General features: G+C 36.4%; 1 protein-coding gene across 1 annotated transcript; it reads left to right on the forward strand.

The window, feature by feature from the left end:
• Nucleotides 1–3,579: 3,579 nt before the first annotated feature.
• Nucleotides 3,580–6,927, forward strand: LOC120083861. Its single transcript, XM_039039761.1, has 4 exons — nt 3,580–3,739; nt 4,128–4,426; nt 5,371–5,622; nt 6,423–6,927. Exons 2-4 carry the CDS (start codon nt 4,169–4,171, stop codon nt 6,744–6,746), a joined length of 834 nt encoding a protein of 277 aa, XP_038895689.1. The 5' UTR covers nt 3,580–3,739; nt 4,128–4,168; the 3' UTR covers nt 6,747–6,927.
• Nucleotides 6,928–13,368: the final 6,441 nt, after the last annotated feature.

Genomic DNA, 13,368 nt, shown 5'->3' on the forward strand with positions numbered 1-13,368 from the left:
TAGCCTTTAAGGGAGAAATCTATCTACTTACCCCTGCTTCGGGGAATGAGTGAATTTCATCTTGTGTAACTGAGTTCTCAATTCCCCAATCAGACAAATCCTCAAAAAGGTAGGCCTATTGAGTTGGCAATCTGGCCACTCTCACCCATACTAATCAAAGGACCGCCATCAAAGGTAGGAGTTCCCAAAGCACTAAGGATTGAGGTCATGTTACCTATAGTCGTTTAGGTGAGATATAAGTCTCAAGTGTCAACGACGTTATATAAAGAGACGAATCATCTCGTGGTCCGATCTTATACAAACTATTTATATAGGACACCTCCGCTCGCATGTCTCCACATGAATGGTCAAGATCAACCATCTGTAATAGTTCACAATACTTGCAAACCTCTACAAAGCGAGTCGTATCCATAGTGTCACTAGGATCAGGTATTCCTCTTTAATCCTTATACTACAGACCTTTTTAGGTTATCACTTAAGGCATGATTCACTTGTGTATCTCATATACATGCTTAAGTTTATATACAATAACCATGGAGCTTTGTTTATTGGATATGAGTAAATGCAAAATAAAATAACTCTTATTTTATTCATAACATTGTGTACACATGTTTACAAACTACGAGACTCCGAGAGAATTAGGACATCAATCCCAACAAGATGTTACTGGGGTATTGTGTATGCCTTAGTTTATTGTATTGTACATTAGGCTCCCTAACCTTTAGGACAAGTTGGAGATTGTTAGGATTGGTATCCTAAATCTATTGTTTTCTCATAGTTTGTAAACATTATATAAAAAAAAAATTATTAATAAAATAATTGTTATTTTATGAGCATACACTCGATCCAATAAACTAAGATCATAGGTTATTTTATGTAATTTAAACAAGCATCTAGAGACATACAGGTAGACCTTGTTTAAATAATAACCTAAATGGTTTGTAGTAGATGGATAAAACTAGGTACCTTATCCTGGTGACACTACGGATACGGGCCACTTTATAAATTTTATAAGTGTTGTAAAGTGCTACAAATGATCTGATCCTGATCATTCATGTAGAGACATGTGAGTGAGGGTATCCTATACAAAAAGTTTGTATAAGATCGGACCACGAAATGATTAGTCTTATTATATAACACTGTTAATAGAGACTTACATTTCACCAGAACCACCATAGGTGACATCCCGAATCCTAAGTGAGTTGTGAACTCCTACTCATGAAGGCGGTCCTTTGATTTGTATGGGTGAGAGTGGCCAGATTGCCAACTCAATAGTCCTACCATTTTGGAGATTCGTCTGATTCGAGAGTTGAAAACACAGCTACACAAGACGGAATTCACTCATTCCCTAATGTCGAGATAAGTAGATAAATTACTTCCTTAAAGGCCGATTCCCGAGCTTGAACAATGTGGCCACACCCTCTCTTGGCCCGAGAGGGACTTGGCCATAGTTGGACTATGACTTATTGTTCAGTAGAGGAATCAATGGTACTTAAGGAGTTAGATGTAACTATAAAGGCAAAATGATAATTTTGGCCCAACTGTACTTACGAGCAATTTGTGAAGGGTCATTGCACTATTGATTGGTTATTTTCAATGGATACAGAAATATATCTGTAATGTGAAGAGTGTAGCTGTCAATCTTTAGTAGAGTGGCCGATAGTTAATGGATGTTGGTTAATTTAATTAAAGAGTTTAATTAATTATCCAAGTACCATTGGAGCTTCAATCTACAAATCCATAAGATCCCCTCTGTAGCTCAACAAAGATTTAATTGAGAATTAATTTTGAATTAATTTGAATTGTTCAAATTAATTGAGAAAAATTAATTATATATGATATAATTATTCAAATTAATTATATGTGATATAATTAATATAATGTATAAGATACATTATAATATAAAATATTTTGAGAGGAATTAAATATTTGAATATGATTTGAATATTAATTATATGGATGAGATTCATATAATTGAATTTAGTATAAATATGATTTATATCAAATGTCATGCATAGTTGAGAGAAAATAAAACTATAGGTTATATTGTATTTGATACAATATAAAACTAATGTTATATTTGATATAACATATAGTATATATATATAATAAGGTAGTTATATATATATATATTAATTTTGATTTAATTTTTTTAATTTAATTCTCCCTCCCCCAATTTCTCACACCCAAAAAATCGTGCAGAGGGTTGAACGTTTTGTCATCTTTTTCATTTGGATTACAGAGAAGAGAGCTTCTTCTCCTCTTTCTTCTTCTTCCTCTTCTCCATCTCTCCTCCTTCCATCTTCCAAAAGTTTGTACAAAGCCCACCACTATTGTACATTCTCATTCCCAAGAGAATACAGAGGGTTCTCAAGTAGTGGTGCCCAACTGGGATTTCGTATTTTGGAGATCGAGATCCAGAACGAAGGGTTCGTAATCTGGATCGAGGGAATTACGCGAAAAAGGTATTCTTCAAGGGTAAGCGGATATTTTGTTCCCAATTTCTTATGGTATAAGCATGCTGTAAATTAGAGTTAATGAATGCATAATCCTCTTCTTCTGTATATTCTGTAATTTAAAGTTCTGTGATAAAAAATAAAAATTGGGAACGATGCCCGCTTCTGCACAAGGACCTTCAATGGTTTCCCTTCATCCTCAACTATTTCTTGATTGATATTTATTTACCGACATGCATTTTTCCATCTTGCCTCTTGATTTTTCTTGGATTTGGGTCCACATGTGAGCTATAGATCTTACTTAGGGCAACCCTCAATATATATGATGCATGAGATATAATAACTAGCTCTTCTAAAAACAATAAATAATTCTTTTGCAATATTATAAAATTGATATCCTGCTTAGCTTTTCATAACAATAAGGGAAGCACTCATAACCAAAAATCCTTAAAGAGGGAGTAATCATGTTGTGAAAAGCTTCTCCAAAGGATTCATGCTATGAAGTATTGGTGAAGCTTCACCAAAGTCATTTCTCTCAATAACTTCTAGGGGAAAAGTGACGGGAGAAACTAAATTTTTTGCATTGCATCTATGGATAAGATAAACACGATTGTGATAAAGGCATCGTCCAAAATTACAAGACATGGAAGAATAAGAGAGCAAAAGTGAAACAAATATTGGATCATCAATAGGGTGACACTATGCACCACACTCCTATTTTATTGGGAAGTATATGGACCAAGTGATCTATGATCATTGACATCGATCTCCATTTGTCTTGTATATAGAGTAACTAGTCGATGAATGATAATGCTTAAGAAAAAAGTCTAGATTTTTTTAATACAATAATCGTAGAATGATTCAAATCACAGATCTCTTAGTTGTTAATATATTCATATGTTAGTTGAGTTGGGTTTGTTTTGAATAAAATTATTTTAAGATTGATTTAAATTTTAATTTTCAAATTATAATCTCTCTCTCTCTCTATATATATAATCTATAACAACTAAGTTTCATCAATCTAAAATTAAAAGTTATCTCGATCTTTAATCTTCAATGAAGCAAGGAAAATGGTGAATTTGGGCAAAGAGTGTTAGCCCATAGCCCAATTATCTCTCTCGTAACCTAAAAAGCCCATCTCTCTTTCAATCCATTGCCAACTACCGAGACTCCATTATCCCTTCTTCCTTCTCCGCAACAACCCCCGCCGGCACACTCCCTCCGCCGCAGTCGGACGCCGGCACGCACGACTGCCCACCGCGTTCTTTTCCTCGTCGGCCCAGGTCTGCACTTTTGACTTCCGCTACCCTAAACTTCTCTCTCTCTCAGTCGCTGGTTCTTTTCATTTATTTTCTCTTTTTATTTCTTCGATTCAACCAATTCGAAAATAGGGTAAATTTGGAATCACGTCAAAATTTATGCTTTTGAATGATTAAAATCAATCGACAATATTTCTTCTTCTCAAATGATCAACTGATTGACATTACACTAGTCTAGCCACTTAAGCTTTTGAATTTAGGCTACATATTACAAAAACATGTTGCTACGCGATTATGTTTCTTTGAAATGGATTTCCTTTATTCCCCTTCCCCTCCACTTATATAGTTATTTTATCTGGTTATGTCTGGTAATTGTTATGATTCATACATGATACTGGAACTTGGATGTCAGGGTGCTCGAGTGGCATATGACCATAGAGTGTTTGTCAAAGGATGAGCAGCATGCAGATAACTGCTACACAGAATTCTATTTGTTCCAATAAATCAATATGCCTTGTTTCTAAATCAATATATCCATCATTCCATGCTAGTCAGTCACGAAGTGTTCTTGTGAATCTAAGTGCCAATGGATCTTCTTTCAAGCAGGGCCTACCAGTTTTGAAGTATAAACATCGGAGGGTTGGATTAAAACATCAGCATACACCAATTGTTTCCTTATTTGGTAGCAAGGGAAAGGACACTGGTGATGGGGTGAGAACATCTCTTAGTATATGTTTTTCTGATATAAACTATTAGTAAATTTTATTTTTATTATCTGTCTCTTTGTTTTGCCTGTAGCACCTTGTTTAGATTTCTTCTTTCTTCTTTCTTTTCTTTATTTATTTTTAAATTGTTATCTTGGAAGTGTATGAAGGATTGAAAATGTTTGTAATTTGGTTTCTAAGATTCTTTAAATGATTGAAGAATTGGTGGAACAAGAATCCTCTCTGAGTTTATAGTGTATAATATGCTTCTTGGAAACTAATGTGTGTCATTTTGTGTTCCACTAAGCAACGATGGATGGTCTTGGAGTACATTTTAACTGCTGGATTTTCACAAACTTGAGGAATTTAGCTTTGCATTGTTATTTCTGTCTTGTTTCTGATGAGTGTTGAATATTCATCAATGCATTTACGTTGCAAAACTCAGCAATTGCAGTTTTTTTTTTCATCAACTCATTAACTTTTCATGTTTGATCATACTTTTCTGATTCTCATACTCTTGATTTTTATGATATCGGGGGAAAACTCATGAATTCTCATAATTGTAGCTAGTTTTGTAAGCACGGTAGAACATCTAAAACTTTCAAATGGGTCAAGATATGTTCCACGTGATTAAGGTTACCCCTTATGAAGATTGGAATATATAACAAGAAAATGTGTTTGGTATGATATCAACCATCTTTTTCACTATTTATTTCATGAATGTTCCTGATGCCAGAAATTGTTACTGTTCATTCACCTTTCCTGAAGGGGAACAATTCAGTTTTTTTTCCCTCCCTAATTTTGTTTTTTGGTTCAAGGTCCTTGATATTCGATACCCAACGGAAGGAGGATTTGGAGCATCTATCCACTTTATCATAACTTTTGGAGTTTGATAAGTTGCTTGAGATATCTGTTAATCTAGATATAGTAATAGTACTTTGTTTCTAGCAGGGTTCTCCATGGAAAGCTTTCGACCAAGTTGTTGAAAATTTTAAGAAGGGACGATCAGTAGAAGATGTATTGCGACAGCAAATTGAAAAGAAAGAGTTCTATGATGGTGGAAATGGTGGCAAAAGACCTCCAAGTGGTGGCGGTGGCAGTGGCAGCGGGGATAGCTCTAGTGGATCTGAGGATGATAGCCTTGCAGGAATTTTGGACGAAACACTGCAAGTGGTTCTGGCAACTCTCGGCTTTATTTTCTTGGTAATAATCGTTTTCTATTGGAAACAGGGCATGTCAATCAGTTTTAAGAAATTACAACTACCCGAAGAGAAAGTAGAGGAATTCACTGTCCCAAGTTTATTTAAATTACAAAAAGGTCTCTTGAGTTGGCTTAGTAGTAAAACATAGAGTATATATTTCAATGTAGTACTGGTAACAAGAAGATTTCCTAGTCTAGATATTCATGGATAACTACTAGAGCTACTGTTCTGTCTCCATAAGGCATTTGTTGAAGAAAATAACTGACGTTACCTGGGTGGTTTAGGTAAAATGATTATGATAAGGGAAAAGTCTAGAGATTTTTCTTTCACATATTCAGTATCAGTAAAGTCAAACTTTAGGTGTGAAGCAACAAAGTCGGCCTCCACAAAATTTGATGGTAATGCTGTTAAAAACGAGACTTTTTCCCTTTTTTCTCCCACTGTTGGTCAAGCTAAGAGAAAATACAATATCCATAACTCATAAAGCTGTAGAGTAGAGATTGTGTACCATGATATTTACCTTTTTCTAGCTCGCTTAAGTGCTGTAGCTTGCAGTGCATGAGAATCATGTTGCTTTGAATACATATCTTGATGTTGAATCCTTACCTACTAAATGAGGAAATTTTCAAAACATTTGGATTTTGGGTTGTGTACTTTTGATTATGTAACATGGGAGACTGAACCTTCGATTTCTAGGGGGGAAGATCATGTAGATTACTGATGAATTAAACTCACTTTGGTTTAGTTGCAAGTTACAAAGCTGGGCTTATGTCTTCTTGTTTGAATGTTTGTGGTGGGCAGTATATTTACATCATCAATGGGGAAGAGCTAGCGCGATTAGCGAAGGATTACATAAAGTATCTATTTGGAGGAAGCAAGAGTGTCCGTTTGAGGCGATCAATGTACCAATGGGGAAGGTTTTACCAAAAACTTACTGAAAAGAAGCAATATGATGAATATTGGCTGGAGAAAGCTATTCTTAACACTCCAACTTGGTGGGATCATCCTGATAACTACAGGCGTACTGTAATGGCTCATATAGAATCCCAGCATCAGAAAGAGAATTTTGCATCAGATGATTATGGGGAAGTTGATAAGCCAAATTCTGATGATGAGGAAATCTGAGTCCCCCTTCGCTTTTTAACCAACCTGATCTTTTTCTGCTGACAATTTTGTTTTCTGAAATGCTAAATTTGATATTTTATGTTATGGGATCTTGGTGTAATGATGTACAGAACATGATATTTTGCCACTTTTTGAAAATGTTCTTAGTTATGTAATCTCGAAATATTTCTTGGTGCTGGAAGTTCAAGATTAGTTCCAAAAAAATAATAGAATTTAGTCCCATTGATCCTAATTACGAGCAGCAAGGAGTAGAGTTGTATAGTCTCCGATGTTTAGAGTTGTAAAGCATAAAATTGATTTTTTTAATTGTGGAGCTCACTAATTCTCTTAACTCTAATTTCGTGGGCCAAATACCTTCCTAAATATGATAGGGGAATTATTAATGATTCAATCTCTTTTCAAAATTCATTTTCGCAAACTTTTTTATATTTTTGTATATAAGATTTACTGGATTTTTTGGAATAAAGATACCCTTGAGTGTGGTGGACGGCTGTAGAGAGGATGTGGCATTAGAAAAAAAATTCCAAAGCACTCTTAATGAAGGAGATAGAAAATGTATTTATTGTTCAAATTTTATTTTTTTTTTGTTTATTTGGAGAGAGAAAATGTATTTATTTATTAAGATTTTATTATTTTTGTTTAATTGGAGAGAGAAAATGTATTTACAATATATAAATTAGAGTTTGAGAGTTTTACTCAATGGCTGACATAGACTTAATGTTCGACATATATCATAGTAATAAAAAATATCAACAAATCAAAAATTTGGACCAATCACAAACTGACACGTCATTCATTAGATTAATGACGAAATTCCAAATCTTCAAATTTGGGACCAACTAGGAGGTGACATGTGTCCCAAATGTGTGATCGTTGAATCAGATAAGATTAATTTGACCTAATTTGATATTATTATTTGGGTTAAAAGTCCAATTGAGCCCAAAAATAGGCTTAATTTGACCCAAATGTCAAATAAGGCCCAAATCCAATTAGTTGGGCCCAATAGGCCAAGTCCATGGACCAACCAAGCCTAAATCCATAAAGCCCACATGAGAATTCTATAAATAGAGAGTATTTCCTCATTTGTGGGGGGTCAGCAATTCAGGAGCTTATAGGGAATTCTCTACAATCAAAAGACTCCTTGACTCTTGAAGTTGACCACACCTGAAGACTGAAGTCCTTCGAAGATACAAGCATTCTGAAGACTAAAGTCCTTTGAAGATGCAAGCATTCTGAAGACTAAAATCCTTTGAAGATGCAAGCATTCTGAAGACTGAAGTCCTTTGAAGATACAAGCCTTCTGAAGACTGAAGTCCTTCGAAGATACAAACCTTCTGAAGACTGAAGTCCTTTAAAGATACAAGCAATTCTACATTCAGAGAGCCCAGAAAGAATTCATCAATAAGCAGAAGACTCCCAAGACTTCTGAAGCTGCACTTCTAGAAGACAGAAGACCATTGAAGACACAAACACTCTTCCAAGACTTCTACTTCAAGAACATTCGGTGCTTTTCTTCTTCAAGTCAAGCACATCCACCCAACCAGAGATAATCAGAGGATCAAGTACTAGAGATCGAACCACATCACATCAAATCAACCTCAACATCAACACCAACTCAAGTTCAACTCCATGAAACAAGTTTCTCTGGAAGTCTCGTGCGAACACTAATCCTCCAAGAAGATCAAAAAGCTCGAAGGCCGATCATCTAAGAAGATCAACAAGCCCAAAAGTCGATCGTTCAAGAAGATCAACAAGCCCAAAGGCCGATCGTCCAAGAAGATCATAAAGCCTAAAGGTTGATCATCCAAGAAGATCATCAAGCCCAAAAGTCGATCATCTAAGAAGATCAACAAACCTAAAGGCCGATCATCTAAGAAGGTCAACAAGCCCAAAGGCTGATCACCCAAGAAGATAAAAAAGCTCAAAGGTCGATCGTTCAAGAAGATCAACCAGCTTAAAGATTATAATTTATTTTGAAAGCATCAACATACTATGTATTAGAGATTGTACTCACTTTCCACAAAATTAATACAAATACAAATTCAAGTTCCACGAAATAAATTTCTCTTGAAATCTCGTGCGAACAAATTGACTGGGACCTCCATACCTCTCATCTCTCTCTCGTCATCCAAGTCAACAAATCTACAAATAGCACAAAGAAAGTTGCATCCAAAGCTACTATCGCAAGCAACACTTACATAAGCTCTGTCACCACGGAGGAAATCTAGGACCAGCTGATGGAATTTCCTAAAGGTGGGATCGTCATCAGAGAAAGTCCCTTGTTCGACAACTATGCTTCTGCTACTGTTCCATCAGAGAAAGAATCACAGTTTGATGTAGTGTCTGTCATGATGACTGACGTAACGACTGAGTCAACCATGGTAGAGATGGAAATAAAGATAAATCTCCTAATGAAAGCTGTAGAAGAGCGAGATCATGAAATCGCTGCTTTCAAAGATGAAATACAGGCTCGAGAAACTGCTGAGTCGAGTCAATCTCCAACTACAAAAACCAATGACAAAGGAAAGACTGTCTTGCAGAAAGACCAGTCACAACAATCTACCTTTGTTGCCACCCTGTCAATTCAACATCTACGGGATATGATTACAAACTCCATACGGGTTTAGTACGGAAAACCATCACAGTCCTCCTTTATGTACTCCAAGTCGTACACCAAGAGAATCGACAACCTAAGAATGTCAGCTGGGTATCAACCTCCAAAGTTCCAGCAATTCGATGAAAAGGACAATCCAAAACAACATGTTGCACACTTCATTGAAACCTACGAAAATGCAGGAACCAAAGGAGACCAGCTAGTCAAGCAATTTGTCCATACCTTGAAAGGAAATGCTTTCAATTGGTATACTAATTTGGAACCAGAAGTGATTGACAGTTGGGAACACCTAGAAATGGAGTTCCTAAACCACTTCTACGGTACAAGGCGCACTGTTAGCATGATGGAGCTGACGAATATCAAACAGTGGAAGGGAGAGACAATCATCGATTACATCAACCGATGGAGAACATTGAGTCTGGATTGTAAAAATAGACTCACTGAATTATCTGCAGTGGAGATGTGAACTTAAGGCATGCATTGGGAGCTTATGTACATCCTACAAGAGATAAAACCTCGTACATTTGAGGAGTTGGCAACACGCGTTCATGATATGGAGCTGAGCATCGTCAACAAGGGAACTAAAGATTTCCTAGTCTCGGAAGGGAGAAAATACAAGAATGAATCCAAGGACACTAAAAAGATCGTGGATAGTGCCACAAAAGAATCTATAGTCATTCATGTGACCCTGCAGAAATTTTCCTCCAAAGGAAAACAAACAAAATTTGAAAGAAGGCACAATGAGGGCAAGAAGCATCGTCCAACTCTTAAAGAAAGACAAGAGGAGGTTTATCTATTCCCTGACTCTGATGTGGCAGATATGTTGGAGCAACTGCTAGAGAAGTAACTTATTCAGTTGCCAGAATGCAAGCGACTGGAACAAGCAGGAAAAGTAGATGATCCTAATTACTGCAAGTATCATCGGGTCGTTAGTCACCTAGTTGAAAGGTGCTTCGTGCTGAAGGAACGAATTCTGAAGTTGGCTCGTGAAAAGAAGATTGAGTTCGATTTGGATGAAATAGCTCAGACAAATCACGCTACAGTAGCGGCAACTTCAAGTGTTCCAACACTGTCTGTGTCTCATGCTCAAAGACAAAGCCTGATCCAGTTCGAAGCCTTCGAGCCTATAGTTGTTTGGTTTCAGCAAGAGATTCAAACAGCAAATTCCAAAAATAAAGATGATCTCGTTGGAGATGACAACGAAGGGTGAATAGTTGTGACTCATCGAAAAAGAAGACAACCAAACTCCACCAAAAAGAGTCGTGTTCCTATCGAAGCTATAGAAGAAGAAACAAGACTCATAAAAAGAAAGGCAAAAAGATGACATGGAAGCCTAAACCTGCTAAGAAAGAAGACAAGGACTTCCCTCAATTCTGAGGCCGACAACTTTGGCAGAATTTCTCCCAAATAGCTTTCTCAATAATCATCCAGAGAAAGTATCAGAAGTTATTACATGTCACACTGTTGGCATAGTGAAATTCGACAATAATCATATAACTGTTGAAGAAGTTAACGAGTCAAAAGAAATGAAGCAAAGAACTTCTATCTTCGATCGTATTAAGCCTTCAAGTACTCGATCTTAAATCTTTCAAAGATTGAGTATGGCCACGGTAGGAGAAGAAGACCAATGTCCAACAACGACTTCTATTCGAACTTCAGCCTTCAAAAGGCTAAGTATATCCACATCAAAGAAAGATCGACCTTCAGCATCTACTTTTGATCGTCTCAAGACAACAAGCGATCAAATTAAAGAAAGGATGAAAATCTTGAAGGCAACGTCATTCCATGAAAAAAACGACGACGAAAAGATTCACAATTGTGTCCCTTCACGCATGAAGAGGAAATTTTTTGTTGACATAAGTACAGGAGGTTCCTTGATAGTGAAGCCAAAACTCATCATATTGACGAATCCTACAAATGAAGAGGATGATCAAAACCATGATGAAATAAGAGCTTTTGAAGTTTAAATGAAGAAGCTCCTCATCGCAAGAGTCTATACTGTATGATGCTCCTGACCCCCATGAGCTTAAAATGCGAACGGCCCCCAAAAAAAATCTTTGTACAAACTACGTTACGACTTGATCCCTGTCATTATAAAGGGTACGTGGACAATTTAGATAAATTTAAGTTCAATCGCGCATAAAAAAAAAAAAAAAAAAAAAAACTTTTTTAACTACATTATGACTTGATCCCTATCATTATGAAGGGTACGTGGGCAGCTTGAAAGAAACTTCAAGTTTAGTTCAGTTAAAATTTTTTTAAAAAAAAAAAAAAAATTGATATGATGTCTTTTTTTTTTTAGGATACGAAGGAAACTTAAAAAAATTTAAGTTTATGAAAGAGGTACCACAACTATAGATTGATACTACAAGATTGATGTTGACCATTTCCGTTAAAGAATAACACTCCAGATTGAAGATGTTCATCCCTATTGGGGACAACACAACGGATTCAAGATGTTTATCTCCCGTAAAAAGCTGCACAGTAAATAAAAGGTACACACTAAGAATGTGCTTCACTTCCTCTTCAAAATCAAACTTGGATGTTTCTCCATCTTCAATTTCAAAGACTTTGTCGTGCTCTTCAATCTTCAAGTTCAGAGGCTTCATCGATTCTCCTCCATCTTCAAGTTCAGAGCTTTCATCGATGCTTCATCTCATGCTCAAGTTTGGAGGCTTTGCAATGTCATCTTCATGCTCAAAGTCACGAAGTCGAGCTCAATGCGAAAATTCATCAATTCTTTGTCAAACTTAAGTGCGGAGGTTTTTTTGATGCTTTGTCAAACTCAAACGCGAAGGTCTTGTTAATGCTTCTCCATCTTCAAGTTCAGAGGCTCCATCGATGTTGCTCCATTTTCAAGTTCAAGATCGGCATGTATGGCTCTGCTTCCATCTTCAAGTTGTATAGATATGGTGTGCATGGCTCCACTTCCATCTTCAAGTTCAAGGTGGGTATGCATGGCTTCGCTCCATCTTCAGGTTGAAAATTGGTGTGCGTGGCTCTGCATCCATCTTCAAGTTTAAGATTGGTGTGCATGGCTCCACTTCCATCTTCAAGTTCAAGGTCGGTGTGCATGGCTCCGCTTCATCTTCAAGTTCAAGGTTAGTGTGCATGGCTCCACCCCATCTTCAAGTTTATGGTTAGTATGCATGCCTCGCTTCGCCTCCAAAGTCTGGCGTTGCTCGCTCGCTTCGCCTCCAAAAGCTGGCGTGGCCCGCTCGCTTCGCCTCCAAAAGATGGCGTGGCCTGCTCGCTTCGCCTCCAAAGGCTGGCGTGGCCTCCATAGTCTGCCGTGGCTCGCTGCACCTCCACAGTCTGTCATGGCTCGCTATAGTCTGGCGTGGTTCACTTCATCTCTATAGTCGCCTTCGCTTCACCTTCACAAGTCAAGGCGTGGCTTTCCTTCAACATCACAAGTAAAGGCGTGGCTTCGCTTCATCTCCACAAGTCAAAATGCAGCTTCGCTTATCTCCACAAGTCTAGTGTAAATTCAAGTGCAACTTCGCTTGGAAGAAAAAAAAAGGAAGTTAAAAAAATGAAACAGAAAAGATCAAAAGAAAAAGAAAAAAGGAAGGAAATTTGAAAGAAATAAAAAAAGATTATAAAAAAATAATAATAAATAAAACGTTGGAAGAAGAGGAAAAAAAGAAGAGAAAAGAAAGTATAGAATAAGAGGAGGGGATGAGAAAAATGGAGGGGTTTAGAGTCCTATTTATAGAGGTTTCCTACATTCCATAACAAATTAGGAAATTCAAATTAAATAAAGATTTGATTTAAAATATTAGATTCTTATTAGATTTTCTAATTTGATTCTATCCTAATTTCAAATTAAAATAAAAAAAATTATTAGATTTTATTGATTTTGTACTCATATTTATCTTCAACTAAGATTTGGATATATTCTAAATTTTATTTAAAATCAAATTTAAATTGTAGATAAAATCACAAATTAATATTTGGCCATGTTCCAAATTTTATTCAAAATCAAATGGTTCAATATTGAGATTA

This window comes from Benincasa hispida, chromosome 8 (assembly GCF_009727055.1).
Source record: "Benincasa hispida cultivar B227 chromosome 8, ASM972705v1, whole genome shotgun sequence".
In the NCBI taxonomy this organism is placed as follows: Eukaryota; Viridiplantae; Streptophyta; class Magnoliopsida; order Cucurbitales; family Cucurbitaceae; genus Benincasa; species Benincasa hispida.